The sequence below is a fragment of the Oncorhynchus mykiss genome, chromosome 9, assembly GCF_057628025.1.
Source record: "Oncorhynchus mykiss isolate SJ-2025 chromosome 9, ASM5762802v1, whole genome shotgun sequence".
NCBI classification, from domain to species: Eukaryota; Metazoa; Chordata; class Actinopteri; order Salmoniformes; family Salmonidae; genus Oncorhynchus; species Oncorhynchus mykiss.
In genome coordinates this window covers 67,796,360-67,823,279 of record NC_143030.1, presented here as the reverse complement: position 1 = coordinate 67,823,279, position 26,920 = coordinate 67,796,360, and the positions used below count along the sequence as shown (strand labels likewise).

General features: G+C 43.7%; 1 protein-coding gene across 6 annotated transcripts in view; it reads right to left on the bottom strand.

Moving 5' to 3' along the window:
* LOC110532604 (pleckstrin homology domain-containing family G member 5) overlaps positions 1–26,920 on the bottom strand; it is a 117,885-nt gene that overhangs the window by 27,413 nt on the left and 63,552 nt on the right. For 5 of the 6 annotated variants that reach the window (XM_021616646.3, XM_021616644.3, XM_090185129.1 and 2 more), the window contains 5 exons: positions 4,756–4,897; positions 4,215–4,314; positions 3,605–3,665; positions 3,097–3,188; positions 2,677–2,813 (listed from right to left, as the gene is read on the bottom strand). In XM_021616646.3, the coding sequence (XP_021472321.3) occupies positions 2,677–2,813; positions 3,097–3,188; positions 3,605–3,665; positions 4,215–4,314; positions 4,756–4,798 (433 nt within the window). In that variant the 5' untranslated portion in view covers positions 4,799–4,897. Of the gene's footprint in view, positions 1–2,676; positions 2,814–3,096; positions 3,189–3,604; positions 3,666–4,214; positions 4,315–4,755; positions 4,898–21,724; positions 22,743–26,920 lie in introns of those variants that run through there. The other variant, XM_021616645.3, reaches the window with a different exon arrangement.

The following is a 26,920-nucleotide window of genomic DNA, read 5'->3' as shown; positions in this document are numbered from 1 at the left end:
CATTATATAAGGTAGCATTGTTTAAAGTGGCTAGTGATATATTTACATCATTTCCCATCAATTCCCATTATTAAAGTGGCTGGAGTTGAGTCAGTGTCAGTGTGTTGGCAGCAGCCACTCAGTGTTAGTGGTGGCTGTTTAACAGTCTGATGGCCTTGGGATAGAAGCTGTTTTTCAGTCTCTCGGTCCCAGCTTTGATGCACCTGTACTGACCTCGCCTTCTGGATGATAGCGGGGTGAACAGGCAGTGGCTCGGGTGGTTGATGTCCTTGATAATCTTTATGGCCTTCCTGTGACATCGGGTGGTGTAGGTGTCCTGGAGGGCAGGTAGTTTGCCCCCGGTGATGCGTTGTGCAGACCTCACTACCCTCTGGAGAGCCTTACGGTTGAGGGCGGTGCAGTTGCCATACCAGGCGGTGATACAGCCCGCCAAGATGCTCGCGATTGTGCATCTGTAGAAGTTTGTGAGTGCTTTTGGTGACAAGCCGAATTTCTTCAGCCTCCTGAGGTTGAAGAGGCGCTGCTGCGCCTTCTTCACGATGCTGTCTGTGTGAGTGGACCAATTCAGTTTGTCTGTGATGTGTATGCCGAGGAACTTAAAACTTGCTACCCTCTCCACTACTGTTCCATCGATGTGGATAGGGGGGTGTTCCCTCTGCTGTTTCCTGAAGTCCACAATCATCTCCTTAGTTTTGTTGACGTTGAGTGTGAGGTTATTTTCCTGACACCACACTCCGAGGGCCCTCACCTCCTCCCTGTAGGCCGTCTCGTCGTTGTTGGTAATCAAGCCTACCACTGTTGTGTCGTCCGCAAACTTGATGATTGAGTTGGAGGCGTGCGTGGCCACGCAGTCGTGGGTGAACAGGGAGTACAGGAGAGGGCTCAGAATGCACCCTTGTGGGGCCCCAGTGTTGAGGATCAGCGGGGAGGAGATGTTGTTGCCTACCCTCACCACCTGGGGGCGGCCCGTCAGGAAGTCCAGTACCCAGTTGCACAGGGCGGGGTCGAGACCCAGGGTCTCGAGCTTGATGACGAGCTTGGAGGGTACTATGGTGTTGAATGCCGAGCTGTAGTCGATGAACAGCATTCTCACATAGGTATTCCTCTTGTCCAGATGGGTTAGGGCAGTGTGCAGTGTGGTTGAGATTGCATCGTCTGTGGACCTATTTGGGCGGTAAGCAAATTGGAGTGGGTCTAGGGTGTCAGGTAGGGTGGAGGTGATATGGTCCTTGACTAGTCTCTCAAAGCACTTCATGATGACGGATGTGAGTGCTACGGGGCGGTAGTCGTTTAGCTCAGTTACCTTAGCTTTCTTGGGAACAGGAACAATGGTGGCCCTCTTGAAGCATGTGGGAACAGCAGACTGGTATAGGGATTGATTGAATATGTCCGTAAACACACCGGCCAGCTGGTCTGCGCATGCTCTGAGGGCGCGGCTGGGGATGCCGTCTGGGCCTGCAGCCTTGCGAGGGTTAACACGTTTAAATGTCTTTACTCACCTCGGCTGCAGTGAAGGAGAGACCGCATGTTTTTGTTGCAAGCCGTGTCAGTGGCAATGTATTGTCCTCAAAGCGGGCAAAAAAGTTATTTAGTCTGCCTGGGAGCAAGACATCCTGGTCCGTGACTGGGCTGGATTTCTTCCTGTAGTCCGTGATTGACTGTAGACCCTGCCACATGCCTCTTGTGTCTGAGCCGTTGAATTGAGATTCTACTTTGTCTCTGTACTGGCGCTTAGCTTGTTTGATAGCCTTGCGGAGGGAATAGCTGCACTGTTTGTATTCGGTCATGTTACCAGACACCTTGCCCTGATTAAAAGCAGTGGTTCGCGCTTTCAGTTTCACACGAATGCTGCCATCAATCCACGGTTTCTGGTTAGGGAATGTTTTAATCGTTGCTATGGGAACGACATCTTCAACGCACGTTCTAATGAACTCGCACACCGAATCAGCGTATTCGTCAATGTTGTTATCTGACGCAATACGAAACATCTCCCAGTCCACGTGATGGAAGCAGTCTTGGAGTGTGGAGTCAGCTTGGTCGGACCAGCGTTGGACAGACCTCAGCGTGGGAGCCTCTTGTTTTAGTTTCTGTCTGTAGGCAGGGATCAACAAAATGGAGTCGTGGTCAGCTTTTCCGAAAGGGGGGCGGGGCATCTAACCCGTGTATGGGTCTTTGATCCAAAGGCTGCTGCTACAGATATAGGCCTTTTCTCAATTGGATTTGCTCAACTCACGTGTCCTCTCTCACTTCCTTTTGAAAAAGGGCAAAGGTAAATCAAGGAGAGGCGTCGTGGAGAGGGAAAGTGAATGAAAAGGTAATTGTATGAAATCAGACTCCTTTTCTACTCGTGCCTTACCAGGTAAATTACGTTTACAGGGGTAGATCCCAAAACAAATGTGTAAAGTGTGCATGCTTTTCTACTCTGACAAAGCAAAAGCTGATTTTTTTATGCTAGGGGGTACAAAGAGGAGCCAAATACTCTATAATAAATGCAAAGTCATTAGATTGGTGTTTGTTTCATATTTTGTCAACCCTTAAAATGTAGTTTTCAGTGCAGGGCAGTAATCAAAAGTTAGAATTAAAAACACCCATACTTCCACAGAGTTATTTTATTCTATTAATTGTGAAGCTTGAGGAAAATGTTCTGACTGGTCCTCTGATGCAGTTGACTCTTACCTTTGACCTTGAGATAGTGGCCCCCGAAGCGGTAGGCCTCAAAGTTGAGGGACAGCGGAGTGTTGGACTGGTCTAGGAACAGATCTACCCGGGATAACTCAATACCTTTTCGTTCAAACACAGGGCCCAGCACCTCCCTGGAATAGTGGAACACACAGGACAGAGGGAACAGAATTAACACAGAACACCCAATACAGTTATGTAAGCACAGGACAGAGTCAACAGAGACCATTCACACCATATGTTTATGCAACACTAATGCAGTGGGTCCTATCCAAATAATCAAATGGAACATTATTATATACTATGACTTTGTCCCATGCCTTGGACAAACTCAGACCAGACCTTAAATAGAAAAAGACAGAAATCGGTCACAATCATCCCTATTTATTCAGCCCACTACCAATTCTTCTAACTCACCTCAGGGTCTTCTTTTTCACAGCGGGGACGATCTCTGTGTCAATGTCCACGTTCAGATCAAACTTGAGGCTGAAGCACTCCTTTCTGGGGTCCTGCAGGGGGCGACAGACAATAGAAGATAATGGCTGTAAAACTGAGAAGGCCAGAGCTCCTATAGTGATTTCTCTCTCATTAGATCCACAGGGAGGCACTTTACCAGGCAGACTGACTGGCCAGGAACACTCAGGGATGGACCATTGGACACCATTATATATCACTCCCTAACCTGGGTCCCTGGCCTCTGCTGATAATGGCTGCCATTTTCAGTGGTATAACTTAACAGCTTGAAGCCTGTAGCCATGTTGGCACTGTGATCATCATACAATCTAACTTTCCACCACATACAATAAGACAGGTATGTCCTAACCAACATAGACTTGTCCCAATACTATTAGGAACTAAGGTGAAGAGATGTGGTTTCTTAAGGGGCATGTGTGTCACACCCCTACCTGGCTGTATCAATACTCACATCTGTGTGCCGTCGCCGTGGTTTCTTCTTCACCAACTTCAGACCCCCAGTTTTACGCTCCCTGAAATAAAAATAATATCCTATGCACATAGTGTAATTGAACATCTATGGCAGGTCTCACCAACTAACTGGTGGCCCTCGGGCCAAATTTGTCCCACTAGTTCCTCTCAGCAAATCAGCTCCAAGGGATTTTCATTTTGGAAATCAAGTTCTAAAGTACTCCCAGGTATAAAATATAGATATATGTGAACGTATACAAATGTAAGCAAGGTTTGAAATGATTATGCTTTAGTCAAACATTATATCTGTTTGGGCTTCCTGAAGTAAATTATAGTCTACAAATGTTTTGTAAACATGTTCCGGCCCCCTGACCATCCGCTCAAGAAAATATCATCCCGTGGCTGAATCTAGCTGATGATCCCTGACCTATGGAACAACAGGTCAACACTAACTGAAGCATAACTACAACTATTGTATATAAATAGAGCAGTGCAGTCAAAGAGGACACTCCTCGCTGATCTAGTTTACATTTTGTATTTTAAATCGAAGTGACAAGCGCCATGCAGACAGACAGATGTAATACATTTTCGCATAACGAGGATTGACATACCCTTGGTTGTTGGCCCCTTCATCCTCCTCCTCCAGGTCAGAGGGGGGGCTGGTGGGGGGGGGACAGGAGCGCGTCGACACATTCCGGGCCAGGATGGAACCTTACACGGGGGTTACACAGAATATTAGATCATTAATAATATTATTTTATAACACTTTCCTTAATAACACAGGTACTTCCAGTTTAATGTAGCATGACAAAAGTTGATCAACTCTTCTAAATGTGTAAGACAGTCACGATGGATGACGCAGAAAGAATGAGTCAGTCTAGCTGTCACGACTAACAGTTCAATGAGCCTAGAATCTATAATTGCATGACAGACAGTCTCATATCTTAAGGTTATGAACACCAGTTTAAAATAAAAATCACAGGTGGAGGGAAGTCAGTGGTGGAACAGGAAGATGTGCTAGTGTTACTTTTCATGCATATAATAATAATAATAATAATAATAATTTGGTGGGTGCTTACACATTATTTGTTCCATTTCACACATGTACAAGTGTGTATTAATACGCATGTGTGAATTGGAAATGTGGTGTACCTTGGGGTTGCAGGTCAAAGCGGGGGTGTCGGTCAAAGTGCATGTTGTCTGTGTCTTCCAGGTGGCAGCGGGAGTCACATGACTCACACAAATTAAGTGGGCTCTTGTTGTTCAGGTCCTGGCAGTCCGAGTGGTGGCACACCTGGGGAGAGATGGGTGTGAGGGTCAGTACAGCGGATGTACCAATCTACCTGGTCAGTAGTCGGGCTCAGGTACAGAGTAGTCTCGCGAACCAGACACAACCCACTGTAAGTTGCAAACCGCCCCAACAGATCCACAGATGACGCAATCGCCATCACACTGCTGTTCATTGACTACAGCTCAGCATTCAACACCATAGTTCCCTCTAAGCTCATCATTAAGCTCGGGCCCTTGGTCTGAACACCACCCTCTGCAATTGGGTCCTGGACTTCCTGACATGTCGCCCCCAGGTGGTGAAGGTAGGCAACACCACTACGCTGATCCTCAACACAGGGGCCCCACAAGGGTATGTGCTCATCCCTCTCTACAGCCCTGTTCACCCATGACTGCATGGCCACGCACACCTCAAACTCAATAATCAAGTTCGCAGACAACAAAAGTGGTAAGCCTGATTACCAACAATGACGAGACTACAGGGAGCAGGTAAGGGCACTGGTGGAGTTGTGCCAGGAAAACAACCTCTCCCGTGTCAACAAAACAAAAAGGAGCTGATTGTGAACATTAGGAGACAGCAGAGGGATGCAGTGGAGAAGGCAGTGGAGAAGGTGAAAAGCTTCAAGTACCTCTGCGTACACGTCATTGACAATCTGAAATGAGGAAGAGGTTAGGTAGGGTAAGGGTTAGCCTGGAGCCCTGGGGAGGTTAGGTAGGCCTACAGAGAGACAGGTCACAGTATAAAGCTCCACACATCCATCAACACACAGCCAGGGCAGTGGTCTGGCTGAGATAAGAGACAGGTCACAGTATAAGGTCACAGTATAATGCTACACACCTACCTGATGGCAGGTCACAGTATAATGCTACCATCCTACCTGATGGCAGGATAGACAGCCACGTAGTCCCCAAGCCATTGTTTACACCATTACAGGGGATAGAAGCAGCAGACAAAGTTCAATGTCGAAGTACACAGAGGTCTTGTGACTAGAGCTTGAGAGACAGCCAGTCAGTAAGCCAGCCAGCCAGCAAGCCAGCCAGTCAACCACACAGCCAGCCATACAAGCAGCCAGACATGCACCAGAAATTAGCTGGATTAGGCCCCCTCTGCCTGGAGCCAGACAGACAGACAGATCTCCCCCTCCTCTAGCACCTCCAAGGGGTGGCCTCCTTGGCCCAGGGAGATGAGGAGAGCCGCAGGAGTTACCCCTCTCCAGCACCACCACTACCCGCTATGACTCCTATACAGGAAATGAGGACGTATGGGGAGATACAATGGAAGTCCTGCTAATGTATTTCCTGTCATTGTCTCCGTGTGCTCTGCTTGGGACTGGAGGTGTGCGCACGCGCGTGTAGTGGGGGCTGCAAGTAAGCAGGCACAAATACAGTACACACAAGAAAAACAACACAAGTGTTTTCCCACAAGTTCCCAGTCACTCAGGTTGAACCATGTTCTTACTATGTTAACAAGTCAATAAATACACCTGTAGGCAGTGTTCCATACACAGATATCAAATACATGACAAACATGCAGGATGTCTACTCAAGCTATCCACAAAACGTAGATATGTTCTTGCCAGTGCCATTAAGCTGGGGGGAGGAAGGAATCCCAGTATAGAGAGGACCCATAAGAAGAAGGAAGAGAATATGAACAGCTTTCAGTAGTCCAAAGCCCCCTTAATCTGGAGCTCTAATTGTTGCCTGGGCTCAGTGAGCTGGGCTGGTCTCTCTGTCAGAGCCATCTGACGCTCCCTCGGCAGGCAGACAGGCAGGCAGGGTGGAGATTAAACCAGGGGCCTCTTTCAGCTCTCAGTCTGCCAGTCAGACAGAGTCCTCGCCTCTCCGATGCTCCTCCCTTCCCTTCCTTAGGACCTCTAGTCAACACCCAGAGAATGGCCCTTGTTAACTGTAATAGGCACAATTAAGTTAAGTGTGCTTTCATATTTTTAGACGGAGCATGTCTCTGGCTGTTGGATGGGAGTTTCAAATGCAACTTAAAAGGCCTTGTTCCATTCATCATAAACATTGTTATGGTGGTATATTAATCAAGTTTGGTCGGAATATTTCTTCTGCTCTCTCTTTCTCTCTGTAAATAAAACATACTGAACAAAAATATAAATACAACATGAAACAATTGAGTTATAGTTCATAGACGTTCATATAAGGAAATCAGTCAATTTAAATAAATTCATAAGGCCCTAATCTATGGCCTCCACTCCCCAGATGATCCCACTCCCGAAATGATCCCCCCCCACCCCCTCCCCGATGATCCCACATGTGAAGAAGCCGGATGTGGAGGTTCTGGGCTGGCTGATTACAGGTGGCCTGCTGTTTTGAGGCCAGTTGGACATACTGCCAAATTCTCTAAAACCATGTTGGATGCAGCTTATGGTAGAGAAATGAACATTCCATTCTCTGGCAACAACTCTGGTAGACATTCAGGCAGTCAGCATGACAATTGAATGCTCCCTCAAAACTTGAGACATCTGTGGCATTGTGTTGTGGGACAAATCTGCACATTTTAAAGTGGCCCTTTATTGTCCCCAGCACAAGGTGCAGCTGTGTAATGACCATGCTGTTTAATCAGCTATGCCACACCTGACAGGTGGATGGATTATCTTGGCAAAGGAGAAATGCTCACGAGCGGGGATGTAAATACATTATTGCACAACAGAGATAAATAAGCTTTTTGTGCATATGGAACATTTCAGGGATTTTTTATTTCAGCTCATGAAACATGGGACCAACACTTTACATGATGGGTTTATATTTTTGTTCAGTGTACATAGATAGCATTGTGCTAAGTAACAACACAAGCATGTCAGAAATCAAAAGAGTACTGCTTTCAAATGTGTCTCCTCGAAATAACAATGAACCTCCGCTCAGAAGATACTGTATGTCTGCGTTTGTGTGGGTTTAGACAGGTAAAATAAGATGGCATATTTAGACAACTACAGGCTCAGAAAGGTAGCCAAAAAGACAACCATGGGCTGGGTGTCCAGGCAGCTGGCTGCATTCCTTTCAGGACTAAAGCTGCTGAAAATATCTGTTGCTTGGCCGAGCCAACAAAAATGAGCCTGTTGGATCTGGGATGAGGAGAACTGTGATACTAGAGTTTCCTTTTAAAGACAAAACTGACTAAATATGAACATACTCAGAGGCTTTGTCAAAGAAATCATGAATGTTCTATTACCATTTTATTTACAGGCGCTCAGCTCGTGCACAGGCAGCAACAATATCAGCAAATTGCAAATCATTGTTGGGTGACTGCAGCAGCAGTAGTATGCGTTCAGCGAGACAAACCCAATGAATATAGTTGGTCACGAATGTTTGATCTTGAACAGAACTTACAACATCAATCAACATGTCTCAATCAAAACTGTACAGCCAGAAGTACAGAAAAGAGTGGGAGTCTGTACCTGAATTTAAATGTTGGCTGAAGCCAGTAATTGGGGATGATTGTTGGGCATACTGTGCTTACTGCAAATCAGATATGCTTGCAACAATGTATGACATCAAAAAACATTGTGCTACAGCAAAGCATACAAATAAATCAAAACCGTACAACCCCACAACGCAGTCTACATTACCACAGTTGGTTAAGAAAGTGGATAACTGCAAAATCGCAGAAGCTACTATGGCAATTGTCATTGTGGAGCATTGTTCGCTGCTAGCATGGGACAATTTAGGTATGGCTTGCAAAGCTGCCTTTTCAGATTCTGTGGCAGCAACAAACTTCCAAATGCACCGCACCAAGTGCACAGAAATAATTAGGGGAGTACTGGCTCCTTATTTTCACAAAAGGGTAACATCACATGTGGGGGATGAGAAGTTCAGTCTCCTTTTGGATGAGTTCACTGATGTCAGTGTCTCGAAATACCTGGGTGTGGTGATTCAGTATTTCAGTGGTAAAAAAAAAAGTGGTGTCCACATTTCTCGGGCTGGTTGAATTGAAGGGGGGCGATGCCAGATCAATAGCAAAGGCGGTAGTTGAGTTTCTTGAGAAGTGTAACCTTAAAGATAATCTTCGGGGTATTGGCACTGATAATGCGTCCGTGATGACTGGGGTGCACAAGATTTTAAAGGAAGAATGTGCATTGCCCAATTTGACACTCATCCGCTATGTGTGCCAGTCTTTACAATTGGCTGTCAGTGCAGCATTCAAATAAACCATCCCTAGGAGTGTTGAGTACTTAATCAGAGAAACCTACAACTGGTTTTCAATTTCCCCAAAATGGCACAAGGCATACAAAGCAGTTTATGCCATCATTAATTGTGGCCAGAAAACCCTGCAGATCCCCAAAGTGTGTGCCACAGGTTGACTATCGATGAGCCCGCTGTAACTTGTAAATTGAGCCAGTGGGAAGAACTGAAACTCCACTTTGAATTGACCAAGGCCAGTGAGCATTGCTACATGGCGGATGTGCTCCATGCCATGTACAAGACCAACTATGTCTACCTGACATTCTGGAAATCAACCCTGTCCGACATACAGCTTGCAGTCATTTGAGGGAGAACAGACAGATCCTGTCAAGCTTTTGGACAATCTGGTACACCTCAACATCAATTTGCAGCAGAGTAGTCAATCCTACGGCAAAAATGAATGTCCTGAAGGATACCATTGATGGACATCTCAGTCCATCACCTTATCTTGAGTGCTTTTTCGAGAGCATGGTGTACCAACTCAGTCTTGCACCAGAGGACGAAAAAGGTCATTCGGAGACAGTGCATCATCAACTACATTGTTGCTTTAAGCAAGGAGCTGCAACAAAGGCCCCCAGACAACCTAGAAGCCTTGTGAAACATAGCGTTTCCTTAACACTGAACATGGCTAAAGCACAATAAAGGCACCACTGAAATTATCAAAGTAGCTGAGCTACTGGGGTACCAGCCCCAAACAAATGATTAAATTGTTTCCCAATAGAGAAACATCCATCTGTTTAGGTGGGACTCAACTAAAAATAGAGTTGAGTTTTGGAGTGAATTGACTAACTACAAACACTCTTCCGGGTTAAATCCACCTGAAGAACTGTGCAAAGCTGCACTCAATGCCCTCTCCTTGCCACACTCAAATGCGGAGGTTGAATTGCTGTTCAGCCAAATAAGTGTGGTAAGTCAAAGTTAAGAAATACAAAGTCACTGCACACTCAACTCCATACTCCTGGTGCAGTATGGACTAAAGCTGGCTGGTGATACCTGTTACCAGCATAAACTACCAAGTGAAGTTTGATAGCAGCTTGGCACCACAGCAGCATACAGGTTAAAGGCCACTCCATCCTCTTCTCTAGTGGCAGTATCTGGAGGAAACCATTGATCAGCTAGCCAGCCAAGCAGCACATTATTTGAGTTAAGTTGCTTGTTCAATAAGATAGCATATATACCTTGTTATTAGCTTGTACTTATAATTGTTGATCAGTTAGGTAGCATGTTAACTACCAATGCTTAAAACTATAATTGATCAGAATGTGTAGGTTTACTAGTTAAAAAGAAAATCAAATGTAATTGTTCAATAATGTGTAATTGTTCAATAATAATTCAATGTGTTGTTTAAAAAAATATCTGATCATAAAAAGTGTGTTGAAATTACTTTTACAAATAAACAAACAAATCTAAACTAACAAATGTAAAATTATATTTTTTACACTGAGATGACCAGTCAATTTAAGTAACGTTATTGTGTTTTCTACGTAATGACGCAGTTTTACATTACGTAATGACGTCATCACGCAATGACATCACGTCATTTATCATCAAATCGACCTGCCTCTAGTAACTTCCCCTGAAAATTAGTTGGCAACAGTGGACAGAAATATCCGTTAGAAATAGGGGAGGATTTAAATATGCAACAACTATCATGGGTTGCTATTTTGACTACGATAATGCCTTTGACTGCTAGACAATTGAAAGTTAATCAATAGAACAGGAGAAAGCATACGAGTAAGATTTTATACAAATAATTGCCTCCACGTTTCTGTGGTGGGATTTTGGCTTTATGCTACTTTTAAGTAAGGCCTAAGACATGCCTCACAATATGAAGTCCAGGTTTCAAACAATTAAGGAATAGGAAAAAAAAATATTGATGCTAATGATAGGCCTAACCATCTTCTGGTAGATTACTTTGACTTGGAAGAGTTCCAGTGTTGTGTTGAATAGTCATAGCATCCCTCTGAGTAAGTTAGTTAGCAGATGCAGCTAGCTAGTTTAAGTATGTTAAACTTTTTTTGGTTGAGAAATCTTTTGCTTCTCCTTAACTTTTGAAGAAATGAATTTGTTCAACTATTGCCTTTCTCTCTCTTTGAGACAACTACTCACCACATTTAATGTACTACAGTGCTAGTTAGCTGTAGCTTATGTTTTCAGTACTAGATTCATTATCTGATCCTTTGACTGGGTGGAAAAAATGTCAGTTCATGATGCAAGAGCTCTGATAGGTTGTAGGATGTCTTCCAAAAGTTGTCATAATTACTGAGTAAGTCTATGGAAAGGGGTGAGAACCATGTGTCTCCTAGGTTTTGTAAATAAATCAAATGTACCCAGAGGACGGAAGCTAGCGGTCCTCCGGCTACACCATGGTGCCTCCCTACCGAGTGCTGTTGAGGCTACTGTAGACCTTCATTGCAAAACAGTGTGTTTTAATCAATTATTTGGTGACGTGAGTATATTTAGTACAGTTTTATGTAAAAGGATAATGTTTGAAATATATATATATATATTTTTGGTTTGTTGAATTTTTACCCCTTTTTCTCCCCAATTTCGTGGTATCCAATTGTTGTAGTAGCTACTATCTTGTCTCATCGCTACAACTCCCGTACGGGCTCGGGAGAGACGAAGGTTGAAAGTCATGCGTCCTCCGATACACAACCCAACCAAGCCGCACTGCTTCTTTACGCAGCGCGCATCCAACCCGGAAGCCAGCCGCACCAATGTGTCGGAGGAAACACCGCGAACCCAGAGTCTCTGATGGCACAGCTGGCACTGCAGTACAGTGCTCTTAACCACTGCGCCACCCGGGAGGCCCTGAAATGTTTGTTTTTTTTAATTAAAATTTTTCTGAAATTCACTGAGGATTGTCTTCCCCTTCCTCCTCTGAGAAGCCTCCACTGGTTTGTGTATGTCGTGTTTGAGTATGTGTGCTCTGTGCGTGTGTCCAGACGTGCACTCTCACGTCAAGAGAATTAGTGGTGGGTTTAGAGAAAGAACAGCTACCGTGGCCTGAGCGACACACACCACTCACATCCGGAGCCCCCCGGGCAGCTGTGAACACACACGGCCCCTCTGCGCCCCTCACTCAAGCTTAATACATTCACTACCACGTGGCACCTGCTTACGCACACTTGTTTCAACGCATACCACACATGACCAAGGCGCCATCACACACTACCACACCCGCAGTAGCCTAGACACACAATCACGTGAACACAAACGTCCCACGTTCCAACTTGTGACCCTTCAGCGGGAGAGCTAGACCTATATTGAATGAAAGGAGTTAGATTTCCTCTCACTGACTACAGCTGTCTCACATCGAGATGACTGGACTGGAGCCTCTTGAGGTGACACACAACGGTTTGTTAGGCAGTATGATCAGCATAATAAGGTTTGATGCCCCTCCATCCCCATTAAGAAAATACTGATAAAAATGCAAGACCATGCTGCCAACAGCACTGGATCAGACACAAACCCCCTCCCCCGACTGACTGGCTTTAATCTGAACAGCCTGTCCTGCTAGAGCACACCTAACTCTTATATAACCTCCATCTCAACCTCTCTGTGTGTGTGTGTATAAGATTACTGTATGGTTCCCAGTATTCAGTCCACTTGACTTTCTCCACATTTTGTTACGTTACAGCCTTACTCTAAAATTGATTCAATTATTGTTTTTCCTCAGTCAACACACAATAACCCATAATGGCAAAGCAAAAAAAGGTTAGACATTTCAGCAAATGAATAAAAAATTTAAAACAGAAAAACATTTACATAAGTATTCAGACCCTTTACTCATTACTTTGTTGAAGCACCTATGACACTACAAGCTTGGAACACCTGTATTTGGGGAGTTTCTCCCATTCTTCTCTGCAGAGCCTCTCAAGATCTGTCAGGTTGGATGGGGAGCGTCACTGCACTATTTTCAGGTCTCTCCAGAGATATTCGCTCAGGTTCAAGTCCAAGCTCTGGCTGGGCCACTCAAGGACATTCAGAGACTTGTCCCGAAGCCACTCTTCAGTGGTGGAAAAGGTACCCAATTGTCAGAGTAAAAGGAAAGATATCTTAATAGAAAATGACTCAAGTGAAAATCACCTAGTAAAACACTAATTGAGGAAAAGTCTAAAAGTATTTGGTTTTAAATATACTTCTGTATCAAAATTACACATAATTGCTAAAATATACTTAAGCATCAACAGTAAAAGTATAAATCTTTTTTTACAGATAGACAAGGGCACACTCCAACACTCAGACATCATTTACCAAATGAAACGTGTATTTAGTGAGTATGCCAGATCAGAGGCAGTAGGGATGTTCACTTGATAAGTGCGTGAATTGGACCATTTTCCTGTCAAATGAACAAGTATTTTTGGGTGTCAGGGAAAACGTATGGAGTAAAAAGTACATTATTTTCTTTAGGAATGAAGTAAAAGTTGTTGCCACTACCATTCTTCCTCCAGACATGAAGCTTGGAATTCAGGCCAAAGAGTTCAATCTTTGTTTCATTAGACTAGATAATCTTTGACTAAAGGGTCTTTTAGGTATCTTTTGCAAACTTCAAGGAGGCTGTCATGTGCTTTTTGCTAAGGAGTGGCTTCCGTCTGGACACTCTACCAGAAAGGCATGATTGGTAGAATGCAGCAGAGATTGTTGTCCTTCTGGAATGTTTTCCCATCTCCACAGAGGAACTCGGGAGCTCTGTCAGAGTGACCATCGGGTTCTTGGTCACCGATTGCTCAGGTTTGGCCAGGCAGCCAGCTCTAGGAAGAGTCTTGGTGGTTCCAAACTTCTTCCATTTAAGAATGATGGAGGCCACTGTGTTCTTGAGGCCCTTCAATGCTGCATACATTTTTGGTACTCTTCCCTAGATCTGTGTACCGACAACTCTGTCTCGGAGCTCTATGGACAATTCCATCGACCTCATGGCTTGGTTTTTGCTCTGACATGCACTGTCAACTGTGGGACCGTATATATTGACAGGTGTGTGCCTTTCCAAATCCTGTCCAATCAATTGAATTTACCACAGGTGGACTCCAATCAAGTTGTAGAAACATCTCATGGATGATCAATGGAAACAGGATGCACCCGAGATCAATATTTTGAGTCTCATAGAAAATAAAAGGTGTTTTTAGTTGTATTACATTTGCAAAAATGTCTAAAAACCTGTTTTCGCTTTTTTATGGGGTATTGTGTGTAGATTGAAGTATTAACATTTTATACATTTTAGAATAAGGCTGTAACATAACAAAATGTGGAAAAAGTCAAGGGGTCTGAATACTTTCCGAATGCATTGTATAGTATAACAAAATGTTTACGTTTTTGTTCATTTTGGTGTTTGGCCATTGTTTTCCCAAGCAGTTCGAGCACACAACATTCTCGAGGCAAGCCGAAGTCTACGCCCCCTTCGTCAGTGGTTGGTCAACAGTAGGGATCCTTCAATTAAGTGTTTGTCATACAACGACAGACAACTGGTTGTTTTCATGCACATTGCAAGAAATACTACACCAAACATCTTTATTAGATGTACAATTAATTGACTAGGACCTCTGCAAAAAGTCAACATTTATTACAGATGTGTGTACAGGCTATGGCGTCTCAAGAGGGACAAGCAAATGTATTTTAAGGGAGTATGCGAACACAGATGTTCACGTCGCATAGCCAAGTTCTGCTAGGAGCAAACCAAATCTATGTATGCGGAAGCCTTTATGGGGTATTGTGTTCTTTGTGTGTATGTATGCGGAAGCCTTTTGACACCAGGCCATCCTCCAAAGGTCTTCCCCTCACTGTGCGTGCAAATGCACTCACACCTGCCTGCTGCCATTCCTGAGCAAGCTCTGTACTGGTGGTACCCCGATCCTGCAGCTGAATCAACTAGAGGAGACGGTCCTGTCGCTTGCTAGACTTTCTTGGGCGCCCTGAAGCCTTTTTCACAACAATTGAACCGCTCTCCTTGAAGGTCTTGATGATCCGATAAATGGAAGACTCAGGTGCAATCTTACTGGCAGCAATCTCCTTGCCTGTGAAGCCCTTTTTGTGTAAAGCAATGATGACAGCATGTGTTTCCTTGCAGGTAACCATGTCTGACAGAGGAAGAACAATGGATTCCAAGCACCACCCTCCTTTTGAAGCTTCCAGTCTGTAATCCGAAGTCAATCAGAGTGATTTCCAGCCTTGTCCTCGTCAACACTCACACCTGTGTTAACGAGAGAATCACTGACATGTCAGCTGGTCCTTTTGTGGCAGGGCTAAATAGCAGTGGAAATGTTTTTTTGGGGGATTCCCCTTTTGCATTGTGAAAGGGGACTTTGCAATGAATTGCAATTCATCTGATCACATTCATAACATTCTGGAGTATATGCAAATTACCATCATACAAACCGAAGCAGCAGACTGTGAAAATTAATATTTATGTCATTCTCAAAACTGGCAACAACTACACACACACACACACACATTACATACAGTACATATACACACACGTTCAGTTGAAGTCGGAAGTTTACATACACCTTAGCCAAATACACTTTAACTCAGTTTCACAATTACTGACATTTAATCCTAAAAATTATTTGTGAAATTAGTATTCGGTAGCATTGCCTTTAAATTGTTTAACTTGGGTCAAACGTTTCGGGTAGCTTTCCACAAGCTTCCCACAATAAGTTGGGTGAATTAAGGTGCATCCTCCTGACAGAGCTGGTGTAACTGAGTCAGGTTTGTAGGCCTCCTTGCTCGCACGCTTTTTCAGTTCTGTCCATTTTCTATGGGATTGAGGTCGGGCTTTGTGATGACCACTCCAATACCTTGACTTTGTTGTCCTTAAGCCATTTTGCCACAACTTTGGAAGTATGCTTGGGGTCAATGTCCATTTGGAAGACCCATTTGCGACCAAGCTTTGACTTCCTGACTTATGTCTTGAAATGTAGCTTCAATATATCAACATCATTTTCCTACCTCATAATGCCATCTATTTTGTGAAGTGCACCAGTTCCTCCTGCATCAAAGCACCCCCACAACATGATGCTGCCACCCCCGTGCTTCACGGTTTGGATGTATTCTTCGGCTTGCAAGCCCCCTTTTTCCTCCTAACATAACGATGGTCATTATGGACAAACAGTTCTATTTTTGTTTCATCAGACCAGAGGACATTTCTCCAAAAAAGTACGATCTTTGTCCCTATGTGCAGTTGCAAACCGTTGTCTGGCTTATTTATGGCGGTTTTGGAGCAGTGGCTTCTTCCTTTCTGAGCAGCCTTTTAGGTTATGTAGATATAGGACTCGTTTTACTGTGGATATCGATACTTCTGTACCCGTTTCCTCCAGCATCTTCACAAGGTTCTTTGCTGTTGTTCTGGAATTACTATTGTTTGTACAGATGAACGTGGTACCTTCAGGCATTTGGAAATGGCTCTCAAGGATGAACCAGACTTGTGGAGATCTACAATTTTTGTTCTGAGGTCTTGCCTCTATTCTTTTGAAACTTCTGACCGACTGAAATTGTGATCCAGTCAATTTTAAGTGAAATTATCTTTCTGTAAGCAATTGTGGGAAAAATTACAAAGTACATGTCCTAACCGACTTCCCAAAAAAGATTAAGATGAGCAAAACAACAGATACTGGACAGAGAAACTCTGCCTGGAAGGCCAGCAACCCGGAGTCGCCTCTTCACTGTTGACGTTGAGACTGGACAGAGAAACTCTGCCTGGAAGGCCAGCATCCCGGAGTCACCTCTTCACTGTTGACGTTGAGACTGGTGTTTTGCAGGTACTATTTAATTAAGCTGCCAGTTGAGAACTTGAGGCGTCTGTTTATCAAACTAGACACTCTAATGTACTTGTCCTCTTGCTCAGTTGTGCACCGGGGCCTCCCCACTCTTTCTATTCTGATTAGAGCCGGTTTGTGCTGTTCTGTGAAGGGAGTAGCACACAGCGTTGTACGAGGTCTTTAGTTCCTTTCTCACATGGAATAGCCTTAATGTCTCAGAACAAGAATATACCGAGTTTCAAAAGAAAGGTCTTTGTTTCTGGCCATTCTGAGCCTGTAAATCGAACCCACAAATTCTGATGCTCCAGATACTCAACTAGTCCAAAAGAGGCCAGTGCAATGCCATAGTGTGTGAGTGAAAGATGGAGTGGTGCTCATTGGAAAAGAGTTGGCAGACAGTGATATTAGTAGGAGACTTGTTATTGGGAGAGACATTGTGAAAGAGAAAAGGCACCGCCCCAGGTTTTTAATAGGACCCGTTGTGTTTGGTCTACTGCTCTACACACACACCACAACACACACACGTTGTTGGTGCCCACACCCAGAGCTAATTCAATTCCTTGCTTCCCATTGTCATCCACATACAGTCTGTCTCCAGCAGCCAGCTCCCACGCTCTCACAACACACACGATCACAGGCAGCATGAATCAACACATCAGTGAACAGCTATGACATTCAGAGTCAAGACAATAGACGATTATGTTTTAGCTACATCGAGCACAGACCAAACAGTCATGATGACATTTGGATATGGCTACTTGTGCTCTAATAAAGCCTTCATTTCAGTTATTTACTGTGTGCTTTGTTAACGCTGCAGTCAGATGACAGTGTGGTGCACAGTGTTTCAGTGAAATATTCCAAACCCTAATATCACCCCACATACGGGTTCCTTCAGGACCAGGCCCTAACATGTTAGTCATCTTTTATTTGGAAACTTTAAGAGGAGATTCCAGAGCCTGGTTGACACGATTAACGTGGTACACAGTGAGGGAGAGCTGTGACACACTGGTCTGGACAGGAGTCGGTTTGTTGGTGCAATGTTCGCACAAACATTGTCTTGAGCTTTGATTATTTCTCTCAAACTGTTTATTTATTTCTCTCTCTTGGGGGGTTGAGATCTCTCATTGTTTGGATTTGAAAATCCAACAGCTGTATTGGAGGGGGGCTGACGCTTAGGGGCTGTGTGTGGCTGTCCATGTGGGTGTTTGAGTAAGAAAGACAAAAGGAGAACCAAAATCAGTAAAAAAATTTAACAAGTACAGCCCCCTTTATTATTGAAGCATCGTGCCTACACCATCAAGAAGCCTATCCAGACTCTAAAGCCAGGAAGACTGAGTTGTGTGAGCCAGACTAAAGACCATCTTAGCAGCTAGGCCTTCTTATCATCAGCCATTTGAACATGTAAGGGGCTAACTGTGTGGCTAAAAGTAGACGTACTGAATCAAACCCCTGGCTTGAACCATATATGAAGTTTGTCTGGTGTCACAATCACTAACACGATTGGTTTGACTCATTTGTGTAGTCTTGTGCAAATAATAAGATAATTGTGCACTCACACACCCTCAACTGACACTCATTGGTCCAGACTTCAGACAGACACAAGTTCAGACTCACTCCCATCTAACTAATCAAACAGATCCCAAACACAGACAAAAGTACACAACAATAATGGCTCATACTCTTTCACTGAAAAGCACCAATTTCAAATCATTCATGAGCTAAGCTCTTTCTCTCAAACACGCAAAGCGAGCCTCTTTGGGCAACTCCTCTCTCCGCCTCGCTTTTTTGCTCTTCCTTTGGAGCAAGTATACACAGACCGATACAAATATACACAAACTGAGATATCCAGACAGTCAAACAAATGACAAACACACACATTACTAGGCCCAGCACTCATAACGTATTCATTATGAATGAAGAAATGTATTGTTTCCACAGCTGATGTCCTAGACATGGAAGTCTTCTCTGCTCTCTAATCCTTCCCAGGCCCTCCTATTCTGGTCTGTCATGGTCTGGTGTTCAGACTTCACTCAAACAGCCTCTGCCTCCATCGGCAAGCTGCCTGGGTGACTTCTCTCCACACCACTAAACAAATAATATAGCTTCAGCCTGAGAGAGCAGCACTTACCGTACTGCTAATTACTACTGAGACATGGTGGAATAATGGAGAGCTAAAAAAAATACTCTATCGTATCAATCATGATTTCTCTGAATTAAGAATGATGGATTGGCACACAAATACTAAGCAATAAATACCCAGGGAGTATGCTTCACATCAGAAAGACATGACTTCAAGTACTACTTCCTGGGTCTGCCATCTAGGATCTCTCTATATCTATGTACAGTTTTCTGGTAACTCATTTTGATGTCCCTCTTGGGAGTTGAGCACGCGACTGGGGGATAGCCTAATTCCTACAGATTACATAGCGTAGGTCTCACCATTTGGTTATTGTTGGTAGATATTGTAGGTGGAAACCTGGGTGGGGGGGGGGGGCAGATGAGATCAAAGGGACAAATCAGAGCCCCAGATCATGACTGGACCTGGTCGAATAAAGTATTATTCTATGTATAAACTTTGACGCGTCTGAGAAGAAGCAGGATAAAACCGTACCGCCGCTCTCTTTCTTCTCCCGCCATCCGACCATTCCTCTAGCTGGGCTCAGAGTGCCAGAAGCCGGCCAGAGCTTTTCCAATGCAGGAGGCCAACGCCACCCTATCATGTTTGTCTCCTATTAACCACCCTCCCTCACCATCCCTTATTTGGGATTGGTTTGGTCCCCTTCAAACACATATGGATGTCTACAGAAAAACATGCATCACTCTGCCTTAGCCTTGTAACCTCTGACACAACACGTGTCAGAGATTAAGGCTAAGGCAGTGTGTGCATGTTTTTCTGTGACACATGGGATGATACAGCCATAAAACTTGAACAGGCTTATTTTCTCATTTGTAATGAGGAGATTGACCGTCCAAGCCCACACCTGAGGCTGAGCGACTGCTCGGTGTCTGGTTTATGTCACTAAGACCTATGCCACAGGTATTAGAATGTGTCTAGTGTTGTACTAAGATGCCTGCTGCTTTATGCTTTTTAGTTCCAATCCAGTCAAATAATGTTGACGTACAACCGGACGCATTTCTCCCAGGCTGGGTTGAACACTCTTAACCAAAACGGCCACAGGCCTAAAAGCTCAGTACATCACGTACCAAACCAGTGGGAAAGTCCTTGGTCAAACTAAACTCTGTGACTTGTCATCTGTGTATATGTATATTTGAGGAGTTGTCAGGCAGACTGGGGGAAAACCATATGGAGTTTCATAATGATGACAAACCTACAAGTATTTAGAAGTATTTTGAATATATTGTTCCAAACTGAAAACACGGCGGGAGTTTTGTTGGAAAAATATGACTTGAATCACACCTAGAATCAAAAGCCAATAGCTAGGTACACAAGCATGCTTGCAGCTGTGTGGCCATGTAGGTTAGATCCCAAGCATTCATGTTTTCGGGGAATGTCTGAAGATAACACTGTTCTGGGACAATGTACTGTATGTTCTGTAATAAAATATATTCTGGGATAGGAAGTCCCTAGATCCTGCCCTGTTATGTACCTTGGTAATGTTCTGGAGGTTGTAATTGACAGTGACATATCGTTGATTAAAGTTTGATTTTCTGCAAGTAAAAAAAGCTATTAACAGGAATTGGTATAAAGTGGAAGCTCCAAAGTCTGAAGAATTGTAAAGTATAATTCAATAAATAATTGTTGTGGAAAGATTGACTTATGCCTTAAAAAAAAATAGGTCCAGAGCAGCCTTTTTGATCTCAATATCGAATCATTTCTGGGTAACAATGAAGTACCTTACTGTGACTGTTTACAATTAAAATGGTCAAAAAGAAACAAAAATAGATCCTTAGCAAAGAGCAATTTCTCAAGCAAGAATTTTGCTAGGACTGTCTGGGAGTGGTCTAATTTGGAAGGGGAAACTGAAAATGTGCTTTTATTGGCAGAGGGGTTTAGAATTATTTCTTATTGGTCTATTTACCAATTTATCGCATGGTGCTGTCACCATGGAAGGCCACAATTCCATCCCACCAAAACAGGCCGACATTTCTGGTGGTCTTTTCAAACCGCTCTTATACTAAAAGGGCATTATCATCATGTTCACAATTCCACAGTATTATTTCAACCTCAATGTGGAAATATAAATAAAACAAAGGGTAAAAATGAATTGACTGCACTGGACCTTTAAGACTGACTGGCCTGAAAGAAGTTTACTTTGTTAAAAATGCAATCCAACATATATCCCAAATCGCACAAGTAAGCAGTGTCAAAATCTCTGAATTGACCATCTCCCCAAAAAAACATGTTATTTTTCCAATGGGCAACGGTCCATTGGATTAGCTGTGTTTGGTCCGTTATTGTACAGAAGAGTTTGTGAGTTGTCTGTTCTATGACAGAGATAACCTCAAGGCCATCCACCTAACAGAACCTCACAGGAAATAGCTATTTTTACAAAGTAAACATTCCACTAAAAGTGTTTCAACATGCAACATGAAGAGCCTTGCCTGTACACTGCACATGCATGCACAGATTGCGCACCCACACCTTGAAAAATAGGCTAGTACTTAATATCAAAAGACACAGATCACCCTGAAGTCAAGTCTTTTCTCCCTAAAAGGTAATGTCAAGCCTTTTGCCCTATAACCATGATGTACTGTATCTACTCTGAGGCATTTTTAAATACACAATCCTAAAACTGCAGATTTTCTGTTGGCTTCACCTCAGACTGAACTATCAAAATGTGTTTATTTGACATTTTACACGTAAACATAGTGTTATCGAAGTGACAACATGAGAAAACAAAATAACCACTCACCAGCAGCTGATCGGTCTCCACTCAGTCAAGGGCACTGAGACGGGAGTTCGTGTTGTCTCAGGCTGCACCGCTGAACTATGATGCAACAGGCTTCCTATCCATAGTTTTAGGGAAGGAAAGGAGACAGGCAGGAAGGCGGTGTGCATGACCAAAAAAGGAGGAAGTGAGAAAGAAAAAAACTAAACGATTTTGGGAGCTGCTGGAAACTCCTAGAGACAAATTAGGTCTTTCTCTAGGATAACTGCTGATCTGGACACAGGCTGTTCCACTTTCAACTTGGAAATTGATCATTTGGAAGCCACTTCGGATTTGATATAATGAAAATGGAGAGGGGAGACACTGGCTGGTGCTGCTGAAGACCTTGGCTTGTTGATGTAAGAACCAGATGTGGAATATGCCGACGTCTAAGGAAAACCAGACTTAAAGGCCACTAAACTCTGGATTTGTGTGCGTGTATGCGTGTGCGTATGTGTGCCATCATCCCCAGCAGGCAGCTAACATTGTCAGAGACACACAACACGTAAACAAACCCGGCAAAACACTGAGAAAAACTATAGAACAGCTGGAGGAAGTTTGTCAACCCATGCTACCTGAAGAGTCAAGACAGAACTAGCGGGTGTATTGCACTAGCACTCTCATTGAAGAACAAAATACCCTTATCACCTTCACTCTGGCTATACTCAGCCAGGTATGATATCCCATCTGTCCCTATACATTACACCTAGATGTGAACCAAATGTAAGATCAACCCTAAACTACACAATCCTAGGTAGATGATAACGACACATGCTGGGATCCTTACACTCAGGGCTGTTCAATGTTGGTCCTGGAGAGCCGTAATAATTCTGGTTTTCATCCTCTCCGTCGAATAAGGAACAAGTTCAGATCTGGGACACCAGGTGAATGCAATTTACCAGGTAGAAACACAAAAAACAGAAGCTTATCAGCCCTCCAGGACCAGAATTGAACAGCCCTGCTTTCACTGAACCTCCGTACTAATGCAGACAGTGGGAGAAGTGAGAGAGGGAGGATGTTCTCAATCACACACCCCCAGTATGAAAAAAAAATGCAATGAGAAAAAGTGTGATGGGAAATGTTTATTCAAGTTTCAATGGGAAAGTGGCAAATAGTTCCAGCTTTTTAAAGGTTGGTGGCAGGCAGACCAGAATTAAAAGTCCCACCCTGGATAGAAGCTCCTCTCTTAATCTATACTGAACAAAAATATAAAAACACAACATGTGTTGGTCCCACATTTCATGAACTGAAATAAATGATCCGAGAAATTTTCCATATGCAAGAAAAGCTTATTTCTCTCAAATTGTGCACAAATTTGTTGACATCCCTCTTAGCGAAATTTCTCCTTTGCCAAGATAGCCCATCCAACCTTACAGGTGTGGCATATCAAAAAGCTGAAAATCTTAATCCTTTTAAGAATTAGCCCCTTTTTTTCCCCATTTTCACCTAAAATGATATACCCAAATCTAACTGCCTGTAGCTCAGGTCCTGAAGTAAGGATATGCATATTCTTGGTAACATTTTTAATTTATTTTTTATTATTTTTTATTTAACCTTTATTTAACCAGGAAGGGCCATTGAGATTTTAAAATCTCTTTCACGAGCGTCCTGGCCAAAATATTTGAAAGGAAACAGGTTTGTGGAAATGTGAATGGAATGTAGTAGAACACACAATACTGTTAAATCTGTTAAAAAAATAATACATACAAAACATTGAACATAATAAACGGCTCTCTATCCACCGGATGTGTACCAAACTCACTAAAAGTGGCAGTAATAAAGCCTCTCTTGAAAAAGCCAAACCTTGACCCAGAAAATATAAAAAACGATCAGCCTATATCGAATCTTCCACTCCTCTCAAAAATTTTAGAAAAGGCTGTTGCGCAGCAACTTACTGCCTTCCTGAAGACAAACAATGTATACGAAATGCTTCAGTCTGGTTTTAGACCACATCATAGCACTGAGACGGCACTTGTGAAGGTGGTAAATGACATTTTAATGGCATCGGACCGAGCCTCTGCATCTGTCCTCGTGCTCCTAGACCTTAGTGCTGCTTTTGATACCATCGATCACCACATTCTTTTGGAGAGATTGGAAACCCAAATTGGTCTACACGGACAAGTTCTGGCCTGGTTTAGATCTTATCTGTCGGAAAGATATCAGTTTGGCTCTGTGAATGGTTTGTCCTCTGACAAATCAACTGTACATTTCAGTGTTCCTCAAGGTTCCGTTTTGGGACCACTATTGTTTTCACTATATATTTTACCTCTTGGGGATGTCATTCGAAAACATAATGTTAACTTTCACTGCTATGCGGATGACACACAGCTGTACATTTCAATGAAACATGGTGAAGCCCCAAAATTGCCCTTGCTAGAAGCATGTGTTTCAGACATAAGGAAGTGGATGGCTGCAAACTTTCTACTTTTAAACTCAGGCAAAACAGAGATGCTTGTTCTAGGTCCCAAGAAACAAAGAGATCTTCTGTTGAATCTGACAATTAATCTTAATGGTTGTACAGTCGTCTCAAATAAAACTGTGAAGGACCTCGGCGTTACTCTGGACCCTGATCTCTCTTTTGAAGAACATATCAAGACCATTTCAAGGACAGCTTTTTTCCATCTACGTAACATTGCAAAAATCAGAAACTTTCTGTCCAAAAATGATGCAGAAAAATGTATCCATGCTTTTGTCACTTCTAGGTTAGACTACTGCAATGCTCTACTTTCCGGCTACCCGGATAAAGCACTAAATAAACTTCAGTTAGTGCTAAATACAGCTGCTAGAATCCTGACTAGAACCCAAAAATTTGATCATATTACTCCAGTGCTAGCCTCTCTACACTGGCTTCCTGTCAAAGCAAGGGCTGATTTCAAGGTTTTACTGCTAACCTACAAAGCATTACATGGGCTTGCTCCTACCTATCTCTCTGATTTGGTCCTGCCGTACATACCTACACGTATGCTACGGTCACAAGACGCAGGCCTCCTAATTGTCCCTAGAATTTCTAAGCAAACAGCTGGAGGCAGGGCTTTCTCCTATAGAGCTCCATTTTTATGGAACGGTCTGCCTACCCATGTCAGAGACGCAAACTCGGTCTCAACCTTTAAGTCTTTACTGAAGACTCATCTCTTCAGTGGGTCGTATGATTGAGTGTAGTCTGGCCCAGGAGTGGGAAGGTGAACGGAAAGGCTCTGGAGCAACGAACCGCCCTTGCTGTCTCTGCCTGGCCGGTTCCCCTCTTTCCACTGGGATTCTCTGCCTCTAGCACTATTACAGGGGCTGAGTCACTGGCTTACTGGGCCTCTCTCATGCCGTCCCTGGAAGGGGTGCATCACCTGAGTGGGTGGATTCACTGATGTGGTCGTCCTGTCTGGGTTGGCGACCCCCTTGGGTTGTGCCATGCGGAGATCTTTGTGGACTATACTCAGCCTTGTCTCAGGATGGTAAGTTGGTGGTTGAAGATATCCCTCCAGTGGTGTGGGGGCTGTGCTTTGGCAAAGTGGGTGGGGTTATATCCTTCCTGTTTGGCCCTGTCCGGGGGTGTCCTCGGATGGGGCCACAGTGTCTCCTGACCCCTCCTGTCTCAGCCTCCAGTATTTATGCTGCAGTAGTTTATGTGTCGGGGGGCTAGGGTCAGTTTGTTATATCTGGAGTACTTCTCCTGTCCTATTTGGTGTCCTGTGTGAATCTAAGTGTGTGTTCTCTAATTCTCTCCTTCTCTCTTTCTTTCTCTCTCTCGGAGGACCTGAGCCCTAGGACCATGCCCCAGGACTACCTGACATGATGACTCCTTGCTGTCCCCAGTCCACCTGACCGTGCTGCTGCTCCAGTTTCAACTGTTCTGCCTTATTATTATTCGACCATGCTGGTCATTTATGAACATTTGAACATCTTGGCCATGTTCTGTTATAATCTCCACCCGGTACAGCCAGAAGAGGACTGGCCACCTCACATAGCCTGGTTCCTCTCTAGGTTTCTTCCTAGGTTTTGGCCTTTCTAGGGAGTTTTTCCTAGCCACCGTGCTTCTACACCTGCATTGCTTGCTGTTTTAGGCTGGGTTTCTGTACAGCACTTTGAGATATCAGCTGATGTACAAAGGGCTATATAAATATATTTGATTTGATTTTGATTTGATGTGTCTCATTAGTTAATTTATAACTTTTCATGTTCAAAATTGTGCACTCTCAAACAATAGCATGGTATTATTTCACTGTAATGGCTACTGTAAATTGGACAGTGCAGTTAAATTAACAAGAATTTAAGTGTTCTGCCAATATCAGATGTGTCTATGTCCTCGGGAATGTTTTGTTTCTTACAACCTCATGCTAATCGCATTAGCATATCATTGCAAAGCTGCACCTTGTGCTGGGGACAATAAAAGGCCACTCTAAAATGTGCAGAGTTGTCTCTAATTGAGGGAGCGTGCAATTGGCATGCTGACTGCAGGAATGTCCACCAGAGCTGTTGCCAGAAAATGTCATGTTCATTTCTCTACCATAAACCGCCTCCAACGTCATTTTAGAGAATTTGGCAGTACATCCAACCGGCCTCATAACTGCAGACCACGTGTAACCATGCCAGTCCAGGACCTCCACATCCGGCTTCTTCTGAAACCAGCCACCCAGATAGCTGATAAAATTTATGAGTAATTCTGTCTGTAACAAAGCCCTTTAGTGGGAAAAAAACTCAATTTGATTGGCTGGGCCTGGCTACTGTGGGTGGGCTCCTGTCCAGTCATGTGAAACCCATAGATTAGGGTCTAATGAATTCATTTCAATTGACCGATTTCCTTATATGAACAGTAACTCAGTAAAATCATAGAAATGTAAGCATGTTGCATTTATATTCAGTAAAGTTTGTCCATCAGTGAGTGAGTGAGAAAGTGTTTGATAATCTGGATAATCTGACAGACAAGAGACTAGGAGGGGAATTCCTCGTAAAAGTAGAACAAAAACAGGACCATCGTTTTTTGGGAATTTCACGACTGTTCGCTGGCCACTCCAGAATAGGCCAACGTTTCCTCTTGAACCACTCCTTTTTTGTGTGTTTGGGGTTGTTGTCCTGCTGGAAGACCCACAACCTTCAATTGAGACCCTGTTTTTGGACGCTGGGTTGAACATTGGACTCCAGAAGAGCTGAAAATCTGCTGATGTCATGATACCTTGAGCATGTTCAATG